This window comes from Piliocolobus tephrosceles, chromosome 16 (genome assembly GCF_002776525.5).
Source record: "Piliocolobus tephrosceles isolate RC106 chromosome 16, ASM277652v3, whole genome shotgun sequence".
In the NCBI taxonomy this organism is placed as follows: domain Eukaryota; kingdom Metazoa; phylum Chordata; class Mammalia; order Primates; family Cercopithecidae; genus Piliocolobus; species Piliocolobus tephrosceles.
In genome coordinates this window covers 71,847,096-71,871,231 of record NC_045449.1, presented here as the reverse complement: position 1 = coordinate 71,871,231, position 24,136 = coordinate 71,847,096, and the positions used below count along the sequence as shown (strand labels likewise).

General features: G+C 45.7%; 1 protein-coding gene across 6 annotated transcripts in view; it reads right to left on the bottom strand.

Annotated features, from left to right (window-relative positions):
- Nucleotides 1–24,136, bottom strand: part of TNRC6C (trinucleotide repeat containing adaptor 6C) — a 153,301-nt gene that overhangs the window by 5,232 nt on the left and 123,933 nt on the right. For all 6 annotated transcript variants that reach the window (XM_023211692.3, XM_031934355.1, XM_023211690.3 and 3 more), the window contains 9 exons: nt 23,700–23,846; nt 20,067–20,186; nt 16,373–16,456; nt 15,866–16,106; nt 11,168–11,335; nt 9,334–9,525; nt 8,695–8,838; nt 4,371–4,487; nt 3,711–3,905 (listed from right to left, as the gene is read on the bottom strand). In XM_023211692.3, coding sequence (XP_023067460.1) covers nt 3,711–3,905; nt 4,371–4,487; nt 8,695–8,838; nt 9,334–9,525; nt 11,168–11,335; nt 15,866–16,106; nt 16,373–16,456; nt 20,067–20,186; nt 23,700–23,846 — 1,408 coding nt within the window. The remainder of the gene's footprint in view (nt 1–3,710; nt 3,906–4,370; nt 4,488–8,694; nt 8,839–9,333; nt 9,526–11,167; nt 11,336–15,865; nt 16,107–16,372; nt 16,457–20,066; nt 20,187–23,699; nt 23,847–24,136) is intronic.

The window sequence follows — 24,136 nt, the reverse complement described above, 5'->3', positions numbered from 1 at the left end:
GGACATGTTGGGAACAGCACTCCCCCCCAAATCTGGCCATTAAACTGGCCCAAAACTGGCCATAAACAGAATCTCTGCAGCACTGTGACATGTTCATGATGGCCATAACGCCCACACTGGAAGGTTGTGGGTTTACCAGAATGAGGGCAAGGAACACCTGGCCCACCCAGGGTGGAAAACCGCTTAAAGGCATTCTTAAGCCACAAACAATAGCATGAGTGATCTGTGCCTTAAGGACATGCTCCTGCTGCAGATAACTAGCCCAACCCATCCCTTTATTTCGGCCCATCCCTTCCTTTCCCATAAGGGATACTTTTAGTTAATCTAGTATCTATAAAAACAATGCTAATGACTGACTTGCTGTTAATGAATATGTGGGTAAATCTCTGTTCAGGGCTCTCAGCTCTGAAGGCTGTGAGACCCCCGATATCCCACATCACACCTCTATATTTCTGTGTGTGTCTTTAATTCCTCTAGCACCGCTGGGTTAGCGTTTCCCCAATCAAGCTGGTCTCCGCATGGAAGCAACTTTGGAACTGGGTAACAGGCAGAGGTTGGAACTCAAGGCTCAGAAAAAGATGGGAAAATGTGGGAAAGTTTGTAACTTCCTAGAGACTTGTGAAATGGCTTTGACAAAAATGCTGATATGGATATGGACAATAAAGTCCAGGCTGAAGTGGTCTCAGATGACAATGAGGAACTTTTTGGGAACTGGAGCAAAAGTGGCTCTTGTTGTTTTAGCAAAGAGACTGGTGCCCTAGAGATTTGTGGAACTTTCAACTTGAGAGAGATGATTTCAGGTATCTTGCAGAAGAAATTTCTAAGCAGCAAAGCATTCAAGAGGTGACTTGGGTGCTGTTAAAAGCATTCAGTTGGCCGGGCGCGGTGGCTCAAGCCTGTAATCCCAGCACTTTGGGAGGCCGAGACGGGCGGATCACAAGGTCAGGAGATCGAGACCATCCTGGCTAACACAGTGAAACCCCGTCTCTACTACAAAATACAAAAAACTAGCCGGGTGAGGTGGCGGGCGCCTGTAGTCCCAGCTACTCAGGAGGCTGAGGCAGGAGAATGGCGTAAACCCGGGAGGCGGAGCTTGCAGTGAGCTGAGATCCGGCCACTGCACTCCAGCCCGGGCGACAGAGCGAGACTCCGTCTTAAAAAAAAAAAAAAAAAAAAAGCATTGTTTTATAAGGGAAGTGGAACATGAAAGTTCAGAAAATAGGCTGGGCACAGTGGCTCATGCCTGTAATCCCAGCACTTTGGGAGGCTGAGATGGGTGGATTACCTGAGGTCAGTAGTTTGAGACCAGCCTGGCCAACATGGTGAAACCCCATCTCTACTAAAAATACAAAAATTAGCTGGGCATGGTGGTGGGCACCTGTAATCCCAGCTACTCAGGAGGCTGAGGCAGGAGAATTGCTTGAAACTGGGAGGCAGAGGTGGCAGTGAGCTGAGATCATGCCACTGTACTCCAGCCTGCAGCGTGCAGAAATGTGCCTATGTACCGAGGAGCTGCATGTTAATCCCCAAAACGATGGGGAAAATGGAGACTGTCTCTAGAGCACGACGTAAGAGGTCTTCATAGAAGCCCCTCTCATCACAGGGTCAGTGGCCTACAAGGAAAAAATGGCTTCATAGGCCAGGCCCAGGGTCCACATGCTGTGTGCAGTTTAAGAATTTGGTGCCCTGTGTCCCACCTTCTCTGGCTGTGACTAAAAGGGGCCAAGGTACAGCTTGGGCCATGGCTTCAGAGGGTGCAATCTCCAAGCCTTGGCAGCTTCCACATGGTATTGAGACTCTGGGTGCACAGAAGTGAAGAACTGAGGTTTGGGAACCTCCGCCTAGATTTCGGAGGATGTATGGAAATGCCTGGATGTTCAGACGATAGTTTGCTGCACGGGCAGGGCTCTCATGGAGAACCTCTGCTAGGGCACTGTGGAAGGGAAATGTGGGGTTGGAGGCCTCACACAAAGTCCCTACTGGGGCACCACCTAGTAGAGCTGTGAGAAGAAGGTCACCATCCTCTAGACCCCAGAATGGTAGATCCACTGACAGTTTGCACCGTGTGCCTGGAAAAGCCACAGACACTCAATACCAGCACATGAAGGCAGCCAAGAGGGAGGCTGTACCCTGAAGAGCTGCCCAATACCATGGCAACCAACCTCTTGCCTAAGCATGACCCAGATGTGAGACATGGAGTCAAAGAAGATCATTTTGGAGCTTTAAGATTTGACTGTCCTGCTGGATTTCATTCTTGCATGGATCTGTAGCCCCTTTGTTTTGGCCAATTTCTCCCATTTGGGATGACTGTATTTACCCAATGCCTGTACCCCCAATGTATCTAGGAAGTAACTAACTTGCTTTTGATTTTATAGGCTTGTAGGTGGAAGGGACTTGCCTTATCTCAGATAGACTTTGGACTGTGGACTTCTGAGTTAATGCTGAAATGAAGACTTTGGGGGAACTGCTGGGAAGGCATAATTGGTTTTGAAATGTGAGGACATGAGATTTGGGAGGGGTCAGAAGCAGAATGATACGGTTTGGCTGTGTCCCCACCCAAATCTCATCTTGAACTGTAACTCCCACAATTCCCAAGTTTCATGGAAGGAGCCCAGTGGGAGGTAACTGAATCATGGGGGAAGGTCTTTTCCATACTGTTCTCATGATAGTGAGTGAAGTCTCATGAGATCTGATGGTTTTAAAAATGGGAGTTTCCCTGCACAAGCTCTCTCTCTCCTTGTCTGCCACCATGTGAGACATGCCTTTCACCTTCTGCCAGGATTGTGAGGCCTCCCCAGTCACGTGGAATTGTAAGTCTAACAAACCTCTTTCTTTTGTAAATTGCCCAGTCTCGGATATGTCTTCAGCAGCAGTGTGAAAATGGACGAATACACTATCTGTAGCTGATTTTAAAAATTTTGTCATTTATTACTATTTTTTTTTTAGAGACAGGGTCTCACTCTGTCACCCAGGCTGGAGTGCAATGGCTCAAGCATAGCTCACTGTAGCCTCAATCTCCTGGGCTTGAGCTGTTCTCCCGTCTCAGCCTCCCCAGCAGTTGGGATCACAGGTATGCGCCACTACGCTCCACTTATTTTTTTGTGTGGAGATGGGGTCTCGCTTTGTTGCCCACACTGGTTTAAATCTTCAGTTTCTTCAATTCCCAGTACATATTTCTCATCTCTGAGGTTCGACATGAAGCACCTGAGAGAAGCTGCAATATTATGAGAGTTGTGTTTTCAAACTTGTGGGGTTTGTTTCGTTTTGGGTCTAGAAAAGCCTTATGTCCCAGTGACATCTTGTGGATAAGCAAATACAAAAAGCAGAAATCCAGATCCCTGTGCGATGGGGGGTCATGGGGGCAGACAGCCTAAAGGACTGTGCAGGCCTCTAATGACCCAGTGCGAGGCAGCTGCACTCCTGAGGATGGAGCTGGCCAGCATGGGCCCTCAATGGGTGCTGGAACCGCCTGGGACCTCTTGGCCCAGGGCAAACCTGCTGTGTGCCGGCACACCTAGGCTGATGCTAAAAACACCAGGCTCACCCAGCTAATGCCCTGGACATCTAGGGTGGCCCTAGTGCCCTCCTAAGCCCTCCCAGGCTCCAGAGTTAGAGGCAGGGGTCCTTACAAAGGAGTTACAGGACAAAGTGGTAAGCACATCCCCTAAAAGGTAAGGCCCCCATTGGAACACGAGGAGCATGGAGCTTACCTGAGGAGTAGGAGCTGGTCCAGCCGAGGGGGCTGGCACCCCAGGTGGAGGAGGGCTTGGGATTGGTTAACCCTGGAGGTGGTCTCGTGGGTGCAGTAGTGTTTCTGGGCACCTTCCACAGTTCATGAGACAGAGAGGCTTGCGTGTGGGAGGCAGGGCCAGAGGACCACGTCGATTTAATGTCTGACAGTTTACCTAGAAAGGCAGAGAGATGGAGAATATGCAGTCTTGAGACAAACACTGCTGTGTTTGGGGAGCCACAGAGTGCTAACACCAGCAGACTGTGTGAGAGGCAAAGAAACACCAAGTCAAGCCCCTGGCAAACTCAAGTAACTGCAAATTCCCAGAAGTGTTTTGCCTCTAAGTTTTCAAAACCTGGCATACCCCTTGTCTTGTGGCCATGGGGGAAAGGAAGAGAAAAGGCAATGGGCCCACACACTTGCATGGAGAAGACGTTACCACTTCCATGTGTGTGCAAGCTGATGTGCCCAAGGTGCCCACTGTGCCTGGGCAAGGCCCCCACCCATCCTCTATCATGCCACACGGCCTCCCAGCTCAGGGAGTGAGTAAAGAGCCAACAGGAAAAGCTGGGGCCTGTCAAAGTTTTGTTTGGGGAAAGAAAGAAAATGCTACCTGCAAGTCTAGAGGCCAGGCGCGTACCTGCAACGCTAGGTGCGGATGCAATGCTGCTGAAAGAGCTACTGTAGCCGGAGGCACTGAGCGGCCAGGCACTCGAGGAAGGCAGCGTGGCATTCTGAGATGATGGCGGGGAGGACCCTGCAGAACCAAACACGGCACTGAGCAAGGTGGTGGCGGTGTCCGGGTTTGTGACTCTAACTGCAGGGTGTGAGAATCTTAACCATCAAGAATCAACCTCTCCCAAGGCTGCCATTATTAATAGAAGCCTGAACATGAAAGTGTCATGTGGGAAGGAAGAAACAGGGCATGCCTCCTACTCTGGGTCCCTGTAGCTACTCAGGGAGGCCTGGGATGTTGCTGAAGGTGGAGGAATCAAAGGGCAAGAAGCAGCACGAGCTTCTTTGAGAATTCCCGCCAGAATGCTTAAAATACCATGTCAGAGTTTTAAAGCACCACATTGATTTCCTCTCCCAAATAACAGAAAATAAAAATCCAGGGCAATCTACTCCTCTCACAGTTCAAACAATGGTTACAAAATAGAAGAACAAAACTCCAAGCCTTTCATTACAAAATGTGCCATAAAAATTCGAACATTTCTTCTGACTGGGGTGTCCCATCAGCTTCCACTCATATTTTGCTTAAAATTTTTTTTTTTTAGAGATGGGGCTGTTGCAATGTCACCCACGCTGCGGCACAGTGGCTGTTTACAGGCGTGATCACAGTGCACAGCAGCCTCAACCTCCTGGGCTCGGTGATCCTCTTGCCTCAGCCTCCTGAGCGGCAGGGACCACAGGTACCACCACACCCGGCTCATGATTCCCTTTTTAAATACATGAATAATTAAGAGACATCTGTCCTAATAACTGTGTACATGGACTTGAGTTATTCCATTCCTAGGACTGTAGTTTTTTGAGGAAAGCTTGTCCCTGTGCCTGAAAGGGAGATTTGGGGTAAACGGGCCATCCTTAAGGCACCTTGATCCCTTGTGTGAAAGCTCAGCTCCTCGCTGCTTGGTTTTATTTTGTATTTTCTAATGTGACTCTCCCTTTCAATTCTGTGAAGAAAGCAAGAAGCTGGATAAGAAGAGTGAGGACAGAGTAACGGTGACAGCTGGGGTGAATGCAGGATGGAAAGAGCTCTCATTGGGACAATAACTCTGCCAGTGCATGGATCCTGGCTAGTAGAGGGAACATAAGCACAGTCTGGCTGTTAAACTGATGACCACAAACAGAATCGGATGGTTTCTGAAAAGCCATGGCATCTCAGCTGTAGGCCCACATGACGTTGTGCAGTGAATAACCAGGCATGTGGCACCTCCTGGACACATGCAGTGTCCAACCTGCACAGCTGTTTGCAGCTGCCCTGCTGCAAGTGACCTCTTTAGAATGAGGGCACCAGAGTCGAGGAAAGTTAGCATTTATGGGTAATCTGCAGGTCTTCACTTTTTTTTTTTCCAATTTTTATTTTGGGTTCTGGGAGTCCACGTGCAGGTCCGTCACACAGGTGGACTGTGTGTTGTGGGGGTGTGTTGTAGAGATCAATCCATCACCTAGGTAGTGAGCATAGTACCTGACAGGCAGTTTTTCAATCCTCCCCTTCCTCCCACCCTCTACCCTCCAACAGGCCTGCTGTCTGCTGCTCCCTTCTTTGTGTTATGTAAACTCAGGCTGTCTGTTTTGTGTTCCTGTGTTAATTTGCTCAGGAAGATCTTTACTTTAAAAAGGTGTCAGCTTGGCCGGGCGCAGTGGCTCAGGCATTTAATCCCAGCACTTTGAGAGGCCTTTTCTTTTCTTTTTTTTTTTTGAGACAGAGTCTCGCTCTGTCGCCCAGGCTGGAGTGCGGTGGCGGGATGTGGGCGCACTGCAAGCTCCGCCTCCCGGGTTCACGCCATTCTCCTGCCTCAGCCTCCCAAGTAGTCTACAGACGACCACTGCCACGCCCGGCTAATTTTTTGCATTTTTAGTAGAGACGGGGTTTCACCGTGTTAGCCAAGATAGTCTCGATCTCCTGACCTCGTGATCCACCCGCCTTAGCCTCCCAAAGTGCTGGGATTACAGGCGTGAGCCACCACGCCCGGCTCTTTTCTTTTTTTTTTTTTTTTGAGATGAAGTCTTGCTCTGTCACCCAGGCTAGAGTGCAGTGGCCCAATCACAGCTCACTGCAGTCCTGACATTCCCAAGCTCAAGTAATTCTCTTGTCTCAGCTTCCTGAGTAGCTGGAACCACCGATGTGTGCCACTACACCCAGCTAATTTTTTCATTTTTAAATTTTGTAGAGATAGGGTCTCATATTGCCCAGCTGGTTTCAAATTCCTGGCCTCAAGTGATTCTCCCACCTGGGCCTCCCAACGTGCTGGGATTACAGGTGTGAGCCACTGTGCTCAGCCTGCTAGTGCTTTCTGGTTAGCAACTTCTACGTGAAGAGATGTTCATTGTACTCCCCTTTCTTTCAGTAACAAACCCTAATGTATCCTTAAATACAACCAAGAGAGGTACCAGAGTAGAGGAACAAGGTTCCTAGTGCTGGTCATGAGCTGAAGGGGAGGACTGGCATGAGCCACCTGAGCTGGCTGCTGCTGAATACTGATGTCTGTGCACAAGTGCCAGGGCAGGCTCAAGCACCTGGGAAGTCAAACGATGTTCACTTGGAGCCACAAGTCACCCAGGTTGGCTGGCTGGCTGGTTCTTAGTCTTAGGGTTGGAGATGCCACTGCCTTGCCTTATCTCAATGGCCAATGCATTTCTTAGGCTGAGGTTCTCTTCTGCCCTCCCTGCAAGTCGATTTCCTTAACTGGACAGGCTATGGAGCTGGAGGACAGCTGCATGTGGAGCTGGAGAAGAGCTGCCACGTGTTTCTCAGGCCATCTTCATCACATCATGGCACACTCAGGCGATGGCGGAGGCCACTCCCAGTGGCCCTGGTTCTGCCTGGAGGCTAAGGGGCCACGTGATCCTTCATCTGGGCACCACTCAGGGAGCTCTGCCACGTATTAAGCAACTTCGATTCTTTCCAACTTCCCTTATGACCTGGATCTGTACAACCTGCCACCACTTCTCCACAACCCTCAAAATATGCTAACTTTCCTGTCAGGCACAACCCTGGTGCCCCACCAGGTGTGACAAGCAGGGAGGGCTGGGTCTCTGATTCTGGCTGGCGCCTCACCTGTCCTCTGCCACACGGCTCCCTTTTGGGCACCACTTGGCTGTGTCTGACAGCAGGGACACCCATAACACCCCTGCTCTGAAAAGCAGCTGCATCCGAAAAGCAGCTGTGTAACCCCAAGGACTACACAGTATTAAATAGACAGGGCAATCTGTACTCATGTTGGCTTTCCAGTCAAACCACAGATACATTTAGAAGCCTATCACTTTAAAGAACCACAAAAGCAGTCAGGTACACTGGCTCACGCCTGTAATCCCAGCACTTTTGGGAGGCCGAGTCAGGTGGATCACTTGAGGTCAGGAGTTCGAGATCAGCCTAGCCAACAAGGTGAAACACCATCTCTAATAAAAATAGAAAAAATTAGCTGGGTGTGGTGGTGCACGCCTGTAGTCCCAGCTCCTCGGGAGGCTGAGGCATGAGAATCACTTGAGCCTGGGAGGCGGGTGGAGGTTGCAGTGAGCCAAGATCACCCCACTATACTCCAGCCTGGGCAAACGAGCAAGAATCTGTCTCAAAAAAAAAAAAGAAAGAAAGAAAAGAAGCAAACACAAAACACAAGGCTCCAATGAGTCATACTTCAAGTGGGAAACTTAACGTTTTGGGAACTACCGAGGCGGCCTTATTAGTGGTAGTACCTATGGCAATCTAGCTCTTTCTTCCACAAAACAGCATGCTGTGATAAAACTTTATCAGAGATGGCACTTTTATGATAAGACATTACTTATCAATAAATTCAGCAGCATGGGTGACACCTGAGGTCAGGAGTTCGAGACCAGCCTGGCCAACACAGCGAAACCCTGTCTCTACTAAAAATACAAAAATCAGCCCGGTATGGTGGCACATGCCTGTAATTCCAGCTACTTGGGAGGCTGAGGCAGGAGAGTCGCTTGAACTCAGGAGGTGGAGATTGCAGAGCTGAGATCATGCCACTGCACTCCAGCGTGGGCGACAGAGTGAGACTTCATCTCAAAAAAAAAAAAAAAAAAAAAAAATCCAGCAGAAACTCAAATTGATGTCCATTTCCCCATAAGCACTAACTGCCGTCTCTTCATGCTGCTTCAGATGACTGCTTCAACTGTGCCTTGTATCATCCCTGCCTCAGAGCCCAACCTGTCACCCCTGACATCTCCAAATGGGTCTAGAGAGACCGTCCACGCAGAGACAGGCAGAGCAGCACCCTCACCTCCACTCTTGAGGAGGTAGCGGTTGACATCCTGGATGGTGGTGTTGATGGTAGGCCCAGTGGGGACACTGCCAGGAGTGACGTCAGGGTCATTCTCAGGGTCAATATTCTGCAGTCCTTTCCATGGAACTCCCGGATGGAATTCTGTTTAAGAAACCCAAACGAGAAGCCACAGATCAGAACATCTGCACACTGATTCATGACATTTTAAAAGATGTTTTGTCCTGTTGTAGAAATTTTTATAATCTACTAATTAAATGAGAGGTACACTTTATACTCTTGATACTCTCTTTCATTAAAACAATCAATCCTTTGGAACAAACTAGAACCAGATATTATAGCTATCATATTAAGACAGTTTTCACAGAGTCGGAACAGTTTTACCAGATGGTATACAGTGTGCTTCCTCCCTGCCACCCCTTCCACTTCTCATGTTGAACTAAGGGATTACAGAAAAATGCCTGATGCTAACCATACCCAAAATTGATCTGACAAATGGATTTCCAAGGAAAATGCCAAAGCTCTGGGCTTAACGCTTCCAGATCCTTAGCTCAGGATCCTCTCAGCCTCATCACTCTCTGCAGGCTTGGAGCGTGTTCTGACCTGCTGCTGTTGCACGGAAGTGTTGCACGGTCTTACCTGGGGGCCAGTTGATGCTAGAGCCATTTGAGATTTTATCACTGTCAGATTTGGCACGTGACCAGCTATGGGGAACAGCTACGGGAGGACTGGCTGGTGACTCACTGTTCTGGATTAAATCGTACCGGCCATAGGAGTCATCAATGGAGGACTTACCTGGAGGCCCAATGCTTAGACCTCCAGGGATAGCACCTACGGGGACAATAGGAAACAAAGAAGCGAGTGAATACCCTCCAGTTGAGAGACAGCAGAAGATACCCTAAGCCTCCCTATGCACTTTCTGTTCTAGGTCCAATGCCTTGCTCTATTCGGTTACATGAATTGTAAGACTTGGTCTGTCTAGGATTCTGTAAGAATCAACGACTTTTTTTTTTTTTGAGACAATGTCTCACTCTGTTGTCCAGGCTGGAGTGTAGTGATGTGATCAGGGCTCACTGCAGCCTCAACCCCCTGGGCTCAAGTGATCCTCCCACCTTGGCCTCCCAAGTAGTTAGGACTACAGGTGTGAGCCACCATGCCTGGCCAGTGACTATTTAAGTTAGCTCCAATTTCAGCCCTGAAAGACCGAAAGCCCTGAAGAACAATTTTAGTTTGTCCAGTTAGAAATCTTTATAAAATACATATCCATACCATGGGAAGCTGCCCTTAATAAACCTTTTTGGGGACAACTTATGAGTCTTCGTGATTAGTTATCAAATTTGCTCTTACCTCTTCCCTCCTTTTAGTCTGAAACCCTCACTCTGGAAGAACACAGTGGATGTTAAAAATTCATACAGAACCAAACCAACCAGCCATAGGCAGCAAGGCCCTCCTGCTAAGAAACGTGCCAGCAGTGTGTGATGATTTTCCGTAAGTTAACCATGAGACACAGTTTCCATAGTTTCCTTTTTCTTTTTAGAATGCTTTGTATCAAGAGAGAACTACGTAACCTATTGAATTTCCTTTGCTGTTTATTCTACCAGCAAGTTCAGAGCTAAATTTAATGCTTGAGAGTGAGAGTACCTCCTACGGTTATCTTTTGCTTCCACCTTACTGGTGTGTCCATCAGTAACGAGTTCCTGATGGGGACACCAGTTTGGAGTAAGACGGACTGCTTGGATGGAGGGGAATAACCAACAGAAATGCACCTTAGTATTTACAGCTGCAGTTCCCATACATACTGCATATTTGATTTTCTATTTGTGTTTTACTATTTTATTGAAAATATTTCAGCAGACTCAAGCTTTTGTTGATGAATATAGATATAAAAAAAAAAAAGTACATGGGCTATGACCTAGATTCTTTGCTGCTCTGGGGTTTTCAAATTATTTCTAGGTTTGTAGCTAAGATCTAATGGCTGGGTTTTAAGAAATTTGATCACTGACTAGCTGAGATCTTTTTTTTTTTTTTTTTGAGACAGAGTCTTGCTCTGTCACCCGGGCTGGAGTGCAGTGGCCGGATCTCGGCTCACTGCAAGCTCCGCCTCCTGGGTTTACGCCATTCTCCTGCCTCAGCCTCCCAAGTAGCTGGGACTACAGGCACTCGCCACCATGCCTGGCTAGTTTTTTGTATTTTTTAGTAGAGACGGGGTTTCACTGTGTTAGCCAGGATGGTCTCGATCTCCTGACCTCGTGATCCGCCCGTCTCGGCCTCCCAAAGTGCTGGGATTACAGGCTTGAGCCACCGCGCCCGGCCTAGCTGAGATCTTATATGCACTGTAATGAAATGGGTTATTTTAAATCCAACTTTCAGTGCTCAATTCTTAGAAAAGTATAGAATGGGCACGTTATACAACAGGAAGATCGATGACTAAGCCAGCAGTGATCCCACCACAGGCATCTTAGCCCAGACGTACCATGCTTGCTAGGGTTCTGCTCCAGGGGGGAAGCGGCACTGGGCAAGTTATCCATGGAGTTGGGATGCGTCCACTGGGGGAGGCGTGACTGGGACTGGGATGGGTCCTTCACCGACAAGCCACCGGTCATGTCCATGCTGTTGACATTCATGTTTGGGTTCAGTCCAGCTAAAGAGAGAGATGTGATTAGGATTCGCCTGCTCCTCTAAAAGACTTCATTCTAAAGCTCTCCTACAGAAGCTATTTCAGTCTTCGCTTACACCAAATTTTTTTTGTTTTTTGAGATGGAGTCTTGCTCTTGTTGCCCGGGCTGGAGTGCAATGGCACGATCTTGGCTCACCGCAACCTCCGCTTCCTGGGTTTAAGCGATTCTCCTGCCTCAGCCTCCCAAGTAGATGGGATACAACAAAATATTTTAACTGTAACTTTTAGTGCTGGTGAAAAAATACTTTTTATCTTCATAACAGCATGTACTTCTCGGAATATTACTCCCAAATTAAGGTGAAAATGTGAAAAGTCTTTGATTAAGTGAGGCCCACAACTCTCTTCACTTTACTTGTTTCAGTGCTGGATAAACACGGTCCTGAGGCTTCTCAGGGTCCACAGGAAAACAGAAAAAGTCCAAACGATTAGGAAAATCTTTTCTGGTTTTGGGATATCTTATGGAAATCTTATGGAAACTCATTGGGTCAAAAACACTTTTCCAGAACTCTAAAGTACCACCTGTGAAACAGACTGATAGGATAATTCAGTTCTACCTTCAGTGAGTTTCCTTTACAAAAGTCTGCTCTGAAAGAGTTTGTGAATTAAATATCAAACTACTTTTAAGGAACTGAACTATCTGACAGATGGGGTGCTGCCATCTGCCCCCAGCTGGGATGGTGAGCTGAGGCGTCTGAGCTCATTTCTTATAGCGAAAAGCAGGTAGCTGGTTATCTGTCCAGGACCTGTACCAAGCTAGGTTAATAAAGAAAGACGATGAAGAAGGAAGACAATGATAAAAAGGTTGAAGTAAAGACTTTCTGATGAGGACACCAGTTTGGAGCAGGACAGACTGCTTGTTTGGCAGGGAATAATGAGCAGAAGGGTCCCCCCCCCCCGGATTTCCAGCTGCAGTTCCCATGACCACATACACATACTCCACAGATCCTTACCATATGCACAACTATGCCACATGGTACGTAAGCATAGTGAGCCTCTACTACTAAGCCAGGTGCTGAACATTCTGGTTCTTACCTTTATTTCAGAGGCTGCAAATTCAAATGCCCATAGGAGCCAAGTGGGCCATGCACATGAAGAGGTGGGCCTCACGGGGACTGTGGCAAACCAGAGTGTCTGTCCTGTCTAAATAAACAGGTGCTACTGGGGCCAACCACTTATTGCTACATGGAACACAGACCCACTAAAGCCATTTTTAAGAGAAACCAGAAGCCACTTTCCCCAATTTTTGAATGTTGGCATTAACACACGCCTACGCACATGCACATACACGCTTCACAGACTTAACAAAATGCATTTGCAAGCCCATCAGTGCCACGGGGCTGCCTACTTGCAATCTCTGAGTTCTCTTCGTTTCAGCTTGTACAGATATAGTCAGGTAAGGTGGCAACAATGTCAGGGCTTCAACCTGGCCTTCGGAACGCTCCAAATTCCACAATTTGGCCCCAACCCATCTCTCCCAACTTTCCCCTCTGGGAAAGTCAGCTAGACTGGCCTGGCCCTTGCAAAATGGGCCCCTGAAACAGGCCAGGCCTCTTTCTTCTGTGCTATGTGAGGCTTCCCCTTCATTTGGAAAGGCTTCCCCTTTATTTACTGTAATGCTATCTAATCATTTGAGGTTCAAGCTTAATACTATTCTCTGATTTTTCTTTCACCACTCAAAGTGAAAGTGAACTTTTCCTTCTCTAGACCCCCGTGAGAATCCTGTTTATATGCCTGCTCTTCCTATCTAAATGACGAACTCCAGGTGGCAAAAGACTGAGAATAACAAGGACAGGCTGAATGTGAGGGAAGGAAGGTAGCTGGGAGCCCCCACTACTGACCATGGGCTGCTGGTTTCTTTACATGAATTGTTGAGTTTCTAATAGGCTCTTCAACATAGGTGCTGATGCAGAGAAATGCTGAGAGCCAGCAAGATAGGCAATTTTACAACCAAAGTTTCCTACACTTTATTAGTTATTTGTTTTTAATACATTTATAACTTCACTGTGAATATTATAAAATATTATCCAAATTATTTTTCAACTAATTTCAAAGATTCACTGCATGAATTCTTTAACTTGTACTAAGAGAAAAACTCCTTAAGAGTAAAGATAAGTGGCCGGGCGCGGTGGCTCATGCCTGTAGTCCCAGCACTTTGGGAGGCTGAGGTGGGTGGATCACCTGAGGTCAGGAGTTCGAGACCAGCCTGGCCAACATGGTGAAACTCAGTTTTACTAAAAATACAAAACTTAGCCAGGCGTGGTGATACATGCCTGTAATCCCATCAACTTGGAAGGCTGAGGCAGGAGAATTGCTTGAATTCAGAAGGTGGAGGTCGCAGTGAGCCGAGATTGCGCCATTGCACTGCAGCCTGGGCAACAGAGCAAGACTCCATCTCAAAATAAATAAATAAATAAATAAAATAAAAAAAAGTCATGATAAGTGTACTTTATCTTCCAAATATAGGTTAAGAAGACAGGTGAATACTAGAAAGCTGAAGCTAACGTATTTTAGGATAATAGGTGGAATGAAATTTGTTTCTAAAACAGAAGCACTTACATAAGTAGCTGACATTTTACAAAGTGTTTGCTATGTGCTAGGCACTATTTAAGGACTTTACATATTAGGCCGGGTGTGATGGCTCATGTCTGTAATCACAGCACTTTGGGAAGCTGAGACCAGGAGGATCACTTGAGGCCAGGAGTTTGAGGCTGCAATGAGCTATCATCATGCCACTGCACTCCATCCAAAAAAAAAAAAAAAAAAAAAAAAAGAGGCCAGGAGTGGTGGCTCATGCCTGTAATCCCAGCACTTTAGGAGGCCAAGGCAGATGGATCACAAGGTCAGGAGATTGAGACCATCCTGGCTAATACGGCGAAGCCCCGTCTCTACTAAAAATACAAAAAATTAGCTGGGTGCGCCGAGATCGCACCACTGCACTCCAGCCTAGGCAACAGAGAGAGACTCTGTCTCCAAAAAAAAAAAAAAAAAGAGAACTTTACATATTAGCTTATTTAATCTTTAAAACAAACCTAGGAGTTAAGTATTTCCACATTACAGATGAAGAAATTAAGGTATGGCTGGGTATGGTGTCTCGGGCTTGTAATCCTAACACTTAGGGAGGATCACTTGAGGCCAGGAGTTTGAGACTTGCCTGGGCAACACAGAAAGACCCCGTCTCTAATGAAAAAAAAAAAAAAAGAAAGAAATTGAGGTAAAAAGCAGCCAGGCAAGTTGCCCAAGTTAGTAGTGAGCCTGTTGGTGGTGAGTTGGGACTCAAACCTAGGCAGTCTAATTCCTAAGTCAGGTCTTAACTACTTAGACACAAAGGGTGTTAATGGATGAGACAATAATTAAGGAACGAGATCATCTAGTCTAGTATTTATCAATCTCATATTAAAGATATATCACATTTATAATATGTCAAGTAAAAAGTGTTCAAATGATTACAATACACCGCCCTTTTGAGAGACATTGAATAGAATTAGATAAATGAATATTATCTGCTGGTAGCAAATTCACTACCACTCAACTGGCCTTAGGCCCTTTACAGATGTATTTTCCAAGTTACTGATACCCTTTGTCCTGCATCTACAGACTCTAATAGCAATCAACAGACAAGCCTAAAGTGCTTTCAATGAGTTCTGAATTCTTACAGCAAATTAGTCCATGCAGAATCAATTTACTCATTTATACCCTCTGGTGTCTTCAGGTATGTGAGCTGTGTCTCTCCTGGTAGGCCTGACCTTGAGGCCTGGCACCATGTCTTATAGTGACCTGCAGGTTTCATGTGCCGAGTGTGCTTCTACAAGTTAGATTTCAATATACATATGTTGATTTCATTGATTATACAAATCACATTTCATACAAAATGAGCTGTATCAACAACCACTGCTTTTTAAGAAGTGCTTTTAATGTAAATCTGAATACTTTTACTGACCAAACCATTATAAAGTCTTCTCTGCGGTTTAGGCTGGAGGAAGTGGCTGGTAAAGTACAGTTCACAGTAGACTAGGAATAGAACAAACTCTGGACATGTGACAATAGAAATGAGATTTTGGAGGCTCTGACTGGTACCACCTTTAAAGGTTTTATACTGAGAGTATTATGGCAGCAGCAAAACGCCTGCTCTATAGAACACGGTTAGTGTTGTTCCCTTATTAAAAATCCTTGAGGCTGGGAATGGTGGCTCACATCTGTAAACCCAGCACTTTAAGAGGCTGAGGTGGGAGGATTGCTTGAGTCCAGGAGTTCGAGACCAGCCTGGGCAACGTGGTGAGACCCCATTTCTCCAGAAAATAATAAAAAACTTTTTTTAAAATTAAAAAGCCTTGAGATACCTGTTCTCTGATTTTGTCTGGGGCTGCATTTCCAACAGGCTATGGTTTCAGCGCTGGCCAGTCCTCCTAACCACTGAAATGGTGCCCTGGCTACCACATATGGACTCCAGGTACCCTCTCTACCTGATGTGGCTGTTGAAGACCATGGGACACTCACCAAGAGGGTAAGGAGCAAAGGTGTTGGGTGAAGACTGCTGCTCTTTGGTCTGCAGGTCAGGTAGGCCGGGAGTCTGCGGGTGCGAGGGGAAGCTGTCCATGGCCGATTTGCCTGCAGAGGGGTGCAGAGACAGGTGCGGCGGGGGCGGTGGCGGTGGTGGCTGCTTCACGAGCAGGGCCTGGGCCAGCTGGCGCTGGTGCTGCTGGATCTGCTGCTGCAGATTAGTGATTGTGCGCGCAACCTGGCAGGCAGAGACATAGGTGCGTTAACCAGGTGGGAAGGGACACTCATGGCTTGTCTAGGGACCAAGTGAATTCTTCATTGTCTTTATGCTGAGGCCACCACTGGCTAGGTCAACCTCCTCCCAAACCTAGCTGAACCCAGGAATTTTCCAAGGAAGGCTTGGCTAGAGAAAAATCAAAGATCATCTAATAGTTCATCAATTAGCATCTCTTCTATCAGGGAAAATTATAGCTCATGATAAAAATCAATCTGGGCAGCACCTACTTGCTGCTCCTGTTGTCTCATGGATCCGGACACATTACGCTGGGCCTGTAACATCTGCTGCTGGATTTGTAAACGTTGGTATGCCTGTTGACAGAAAGAAGAGTTAAAATAGTATAATAATTAAGTATAAGTTGAACTAATGGTTCAACTTTCTGACATTAGTTAACAAAGAGAACCTAGCCACTCTTCTTGGCCCATACTGTGGCTGACACATACTTTTTTTTTTTTTTTTTCAGATGGAGTCTCGCTCTGTCACCTAGGCTGGAGTGCAATGGCGCGATCTCAGCTCACTGCCACTTCTGCCTCCCGGGTTCAAGAAATTCTCCTGCCTCAGTCTCCTGAGTAGCTGGGATTACAGTCACGTGCCACATTGCCCAGCTAATTTTTGTATTTTTAGTAGAGACGGGGTTTCATTATTTTGGCCAGGCTGGTCTCAAACTACTGACCTCATGATCTGCCCGCCTCAGCCTCCCAAAGTGCTGGGATTACAGGCATGAGCCAATGCGCCCAGCTGTGGCTGACACATATTCTGGAGGCACAGAGCACTTTTAAAAGATTAATGTCTTATCCACTTTTTTAGTGTACAGAATTAGAAAAAAATCACAGAGTCAATACCCATTTAGTGTTGGTGATGATGTTGGTCAGCAAATATTTTTCATTTAATGAAAAGATCAAAATTCTTCTGCTTGATTCATACAAACTTAAACAACAACAACAACAACAACCACCACCACCTATTCTATAATGATGGAGACTGAAGTCCAGCACAGCCCAGACAATGTGGCAAAGCACTGGGAGTAACTGTCCCAAATCATTCAAGAATGATGTGTGTTGAACAACGTGGTTATCTCCATAACATCACGGGAATGAAAGCTAAGAGAGAACCTGAAATGCATTTTTGCCACACGAACTTGTCATCTACAAAGTTGGTTAAAGTTATGATGATATTCTGCTGTACACTGACATAGAAGCTTTGGTCACTTGACTGTTTTGAAATGTTGGTTGAATATCATAATTTTTTCTTACAACATGAATTTTAGGGACATTTTTGGCAAAAGGACACTAAAGTAGAATCCAAATAAAGGTGGAGATTGTACTATTAGAAATGCTTCATTAATATGTAATCATGGAGGAATAAAATACTTGAGTAAATCCTTATAGGCCCTAAAACTTAACCTTATGGAAGCACTGAAACTTTATTTTTCCATTTTTTCTGGAAAAATATTTAAGAACAGAATACATTGTTTTAAAATTAGAACACAATATTGTAATTCAACATTTTCTTGACGTCTTTCACACCATGGGGGTCAATAAAAACTTACTGTATAACTAAAAGATTCTAGCACATCAGTAAGAAAATCAGCTCTGTGCCAGAATACAGCAATGCCTGTGTCATCAAGCGGCAGAAAGCAATCTTCCTCTATAGTAACAGTTCTAAACCTGCATGCTTTTTCTATGAGTGCCTGTTTTCAGAGTTGTCTCCTTTCCTTTGGAGGTCAGTGGTCTCCAGCTGGCAGGACTGAAAGCAACAGGACTGCACATGTGCACTGCCTCCCCACAGCGATTCCTCCCTTCTGATAGATGAAAAAACAGTCTCTGGCCGGGCGCAGTGGCTCACGCCTGTAATCCAGCACTTTGTGAGGCTGAGGCGGGAGGATCACCTGCGGTTAGGAGTTCGAGACCAGCCTGACCAACATGGTGAAACCCCGTCTCTACTAAAGATACAGATGTTAGCCAGGTGTGGTGGCGGGTGCCTGTAATCCAAGCTACTTGGGAGGCTGAGACAGAAGAATTGCTTGAACCCACAAGGTGGAGGCTGCAGTGAGCCATGATCACACCACTGTACTCCAGCCTGGGCAACAGAGCAAGACTAGCAAGACTCCGTCTCAAAAAAAAAAAAAGAAAAAGAAAAAACAGTTTCTGAGGGCCAAGCCTTGGTCCTGACTTCATGTCTAGAGCTCTGTGCTCTCCCTTAAAGCGAGGACACATAGCATGTATCTCTGGGACACATCCTTCCCGCCTTCCTTGTCCTCCCCCGCTGCATACAGAAAAGTCAGACCTCAAACTTGTTGGACATACGTCTAAAAAACAGCAAAAGGGAAGGACTGAGGGCTCAAGTACTCTCTTATTTGCAAAGATCTTATGCCAATGGTTTTGTCTTTTGGAGTCCCATTCTTTTTTTTTTTTTCTCCTTCATGATTCCTGGTCATTTTTTTTTTTTTTTTTTTGAGATGGAGTCTTGCTCTGTCACCCAGGCTGGAGTGCAATGGTGCGAGGCTCACAGCAACTTCTGCCTTTCAGGTTTAAGCGATTCTCCTGCCTCAGCCTCCCAAGTAGCTGGGACTACAGATACGCACCACCATGCCTGGTTAATTTTTGCATTTTTAGTAGAGATAGGGTTTCACCATGTTGGCCAGGCTAATCTCAAACTCCTCACCTCAGGTGATCCACCCGTCTGGGCCTCCCAAAATGCTCGGATTACAGGCATGAGCCACCGTGCTCGGCCGATTCCTAGTCATTTTCTAGGTGATGAAGTTGCTGGCTAAGATTGCTAAATAAATCAGGTACCCACATTAAAGAATGAAATAACTCACTGGGTCTTTTAGTGTATATAATTTCAGTAGGCATCTAGGTATACAATGACATGGCAATTTATGGTAAAATCAGTAAGACCGTTTGAGAATTTAAAAAAAATCAAGATTATGTAAAGTTATAAAACTTTCAGGCCAGACATGGTGGCTCATGCCTGTAATCCCAGCACTTTGGGAGGCCGAGGCGGGCGAATCACAAGGTCAGGAGATCGAGACCACGGTGAAACCCCGTCTCTACTAAAAATACAAAAAGTTAGCTGGGTGCGGTGGCAGGTGCCTGTAGTCCCAGCTACTCAGGAGGCTGAGGCAGGAGAATGGCATGAACCCGGGAGGCGGAGCTTGCAGTGAGCCGAGATTACACCACTGCACTCCAGCCTAGGCAACAAAGCAAGACTCCATCTCAAAAAAAAAAAAAAAAAAAAAAAAAAAAAAAAAAAAAAAAAAAAAAAAGTCTTTCAAGAATTATTAGGTCACATCAGCCATTCTTGACCAGGGTTTCATGAGAGAATTAAGTTCTAATGTTCTAAGGTATCTACTATATGTAACAAACCAATTTTTCTCCTGTGCTTCTAGAATAGTATTTATGTATACCATCCTTAGAATTATTGAGAAAATAGTCACTCAAATGATTTTTTGTGTTCTGTGGTTCTCAGAAACTCTGGCTGAGAGCTCAAATGAAAAGACACGCCTAATTATAAAATCTGGTAGATTTTTTGAACACAAACAGGCCAAGCCAGGTGCAGTGGTGCACACCCTGAGTAGGCCTCTCAGCTACTCAGGAGGCTGAGGTGGGAGGATCCCTTGAGTCCAGGAGTTCCAGACCAGCCTGGCAACATAGTGAGATGCTGCCTCTAAACAATAACAAAAACAAAAACAAAGAGGCCAAAACATTTACAAAACTTAGTAAGGACACCTCTGAGTGAGAACTTTCTAACTCATGAAGAGTTTAAATACTTCACGACAGTCTCAATGACATCCCCGATGTGAAGACAAACATTATCACAACTGCTGCTCTCAGTGGTGCGCCACACTGGTGCATCTGCACGGGCACCAGGAGAGCACTCGGCCTGCGTGCTCTAACTCGCATGGGTCTGTCCACTCACCAGCTGCAGCTGATAGAGCTGGTTCAACATCGTCATATGCTGAGGATTAATTGGCGAGGTTAATAGTGCAGGGTTGAGACCAATGTTTTTTGCTGCAAACTGCAAAAGCTGTGCTTGAACCTGTTTAACAAAAAATATGCCATCAGCCATTGTATCTCTGTTAAAATAGTTACTTGTCCATGTAGTTTTTCAAAATTCAAAAATGATTAGGTGATAATTTGTAGGGAGACCCCCGGAAACTACTGCTACGGAATAAAAGATGAAATGCCCCTGGTTATTATAAATACAAAATTGCACGCAGGACTGTATAAAGACAATGCAAGGTTGGGCTGCCAGAATGAGCCAACAGTGCGTGATGTGCTTCCCACTGCAGAGAGCCTATCAACGGACGTGCAGTCAGGGAGGTCTCACATCACCAAGATTCCTATCCCAGAGAAGTAGATGTTCACAGCTCTGGGAATGGAATATGACCCTTGTGGAGAGCCTATAAACGGACGCATGAGGGACGCTTGTTCACATGGATAAGATAGGGTTATAAATGCCCTTCTCTTGCTTGCCATGGCTCTTCTAGGGCTCTTCAGGGTTAAGGCATACTCCTTCTGAGAATTTGTGGTCTAACCAGTTGTATAGTTTCATGCCCTGTTTCTATTGTTTGCAACAAGCTTTCGCTGCAATTATTACTACTGATTAGTATCTTACTAAACATAGGTTATGGACAGACTGTGTTTCTGTTTTAAGGCTCTGTTAGAAATTGCTGATGCACACACTACATCGTAAATTCTTACCTCTGTATACTCTACTTCTGCATACCAATGTTATGTTAAAGAATTACTTCATCCCATGTGATCATCTCACCTCATAATCAAACGACCCTATATCCCTCACTAACCTACCCTGCCCTCACTAAACTTAATAATAAATGCTGGTATATCCAGTGCATTGGCGGCATCGCAGGACCAAAAGGTGGTGACACGCTGGACCCAGCTTTCACTATCTCATGTGTGTCTTTTACTTCTCGACCTGCCAATCTGCCTGGGAACAAAGAAAGAGCCTTGGTGCATTGCGGGCTGCCGGCCAGATCCCGCAATAATAATTATATTTGTCTCATGGGTGAAATGTCAAAGGCCATTAAAAAATGTACGGACATTTTAATATTAGTAGTTAGCAAGTAAAGAATAAGAAAGGAAAAAGAAAGGAGGGAAGGAAGAACGAAAGTCTTCAGAGATCTCATCCTCCAAATATTTTAATTATAAATGAACTTCCCAAGGTTCTGTGTCCTTCCTATCAGTACTTACAGGTAACATGGAAATATGGAAGAAACAGTGAGATGGCACACAGATGCCTTGCCATTTGGGACATGCTGGTTTGCTTTGTGTGGGTAAGACTAACTGCTTCTTCTGCTACTGCCTCTCAAACTGGGTGCTGCTGTGGCCTAGGTTTGGGCAGTAGGATGTGACTGAAAGTGGTGTGTGCAATTTCAAGGCCACCTGCACAAGAGTGCTGCCTTTTTCCCTGTTACTGGGAAGTGGCTGTGGCAGAGCTGCCCCCAATCCCTGCACTGCTTCTTTCTGCACTGTAACCTGAGAGAGATCAATGTCTACCTAGTTTAAACTACTGTTTTTTGAGGCCTCTTTGTTATAGTAGCTTATCCTATATCCTAATGAATACATTTAACTATTATCTAATAACTTTTATCTTATTACCTGATAATAGTTAAATGTATTAGTTACACTGATAATTGTCCACTATCAACTCAGTGCACAAACCTGGATTTGAACAATTACAGAGTGAGAATTATCCTCACTGCAGTGCCTAGTGCATCCTGCTCTTTTTTGTATACTAGCATTGCCTTCCCATATGCTATTGTCTGAATGTCTGTGTCCCCCTCCCCCAGAATTCCTATGTTGAAACCTAAACCCTAATTGTGGTGGTATTAAGAGCTGGGGCCTTTGGGAGGTGATCAGGAGACCCCATGAATGGAATCAGCATCCTAATGACAGAGGCTTTGAGAAAGCCCATTTGCCCCTTCCACCACATGAAGATGCATACAAGTTGCCATCTAGGAGAAACGGGCCTTCACCAGACACTGAATCGTCTGGCATCTTGATCTTGGACTTCTCAGTCTCCAGAACTGCAAGCAATACATTCATGCTGTTGTAAATGACCCAGTCTAAGGTGTATTTTGTTACAGCAGCCCAAATGGACTAAGACACCATATTCCAACAAACTGAACACATTTAAATTACATTTTATAAATAATAGAAGATTGATGAATTAACACATTCTCTTTTGGGACAGTTTGAAAATAAGATCCCTCAGAAGTCTTAACTGTCTTCTTGATATTAGAGGTCTCTTGGGGAAGAAAGCAGTTTTTTCCCTCTCTGCTAGAAGAATGCGAGAATGTAGTAAGTACTTCAAGATGCTGCTGTTCTCTCAGGGCAGGCTCCAGTCAACCTTCACATCAGAATTACGTGGGAAGAATTACCAGAGCCCTGAGTTACCCACACAGCAAAGATGTTATCAATACCATCGATCATCAAATACCTTATAAGGGGTAAGAACTAACACTGTAATTAGAAACTGGGTCCAAAGCCTAAAATTGTAAAATGCACTAAAAATAAACAATATTAACACCAACAATTGATATACATTAGGCCTCAGAGCCATGCAAAACAGCAATATCCTTTTCCTTAATTCAATTTGACCTTTTTTCCTTTCTTTCTTTTTTTGAGGAGTTTCTGTTCTTGTTGCCCAGGCTGGAGTGCAATGGCACGATCTTGGCTCACTGCAATCTCCACCTCCTGGGGTCAAGCAATTCTCCTGCCTCAGCCTCCCAAGTAGCTGGGATCACGGGCATGCGCCACCACACCTGGCTAATTTTGTTATTTTTAGTAGACACGGGGTTTCACCAGGTTGGCCAGGCTGGTCTCGAACTCCTGACCTCAGGTGATCCACCCGCCTCAGCCTCCCAAAGTGCTGGGATTACAGGCGTGAGCCGCCGCGCCCAGCAACCTTTTTTTCTTAACAATCTCTACGGTTCACTTCTAAAAAGCTATCAGAGAAAGAAAAAAAACCCATCTCTATTGGCAAAAATGATCTAATGCTGAATATTAAACATAACTGAAAATCTATAATATACATACTATTATGTAAGATCACATTTAGTTTCTCATTAAAGCATGATTCAGTCCTTGGCTGCTTCTAAGGGTTTCTTTTACATCCTCAGCAATACTACAGTGTGTCACTTCCCTCTCCCACCAAACTAGGACAGTTCACTGGGTTCATCTGAATAATCTTCTCGAGAAAGACTGGGACAAAAGCACATCAATGGGATTGTGTTGGGCAGGTCCTTCCCCCTCAATATTGCTTCTGACTAGGAAGATGCCAAATGTTAGTTTGGGTGGCTGAGGCATTCCAAGGAGCAAGCTCTGAAAATGTCTCCTGGGTCAGGAGAACCAGTTTACTACTTTACAGTCTAAAATTAATTTATCGATTAAAAACCAGAAGGCCTTCTCTTAAACATGGATTAACTCAGCTCTCACTTTAAAATAGTGACTTCCAGATAACACAGGACCCCACGAAAAACCGGCATCTACATCCTGTTGCTTAGTCCTGCTTGGATGTGGGTCTGACCTGAGGGGATAGAAACTGAGGCACTTGAGCACGGAGACTGGGCTGGGAAGAGTTAAGAGGCTGCACTGGTGGCTGTGGCGGCTGCTGCATGGTCCTGGCTTGTGCTGCTCCACTATTGCCAAACATACCCAGATTGCCACTCGGTATCTGTACAGAGACAGAATTGGACATGTTACCAAGGCAGGCATTAAACATTGTTTGGAGGTAGGGTGAAATGATCTATCTTAAGTGAATACAAAATTGTTTCTACTTCCTACCACTGTCAACTTGTACCCAAGAGAATTTTTGAGACAGAGTCTTGCTCTGTCACCCAGACTGGAGTGCAGCAGTGTGATCTTGGCTCACTGCAGCCTCTGCCTCCTGGGTTCAAGTGATTCTCCTCCCTCAGCCTCCTGAGTAGCTGGGATTACAGATGCCCGCCACTACGCCTGGCTATT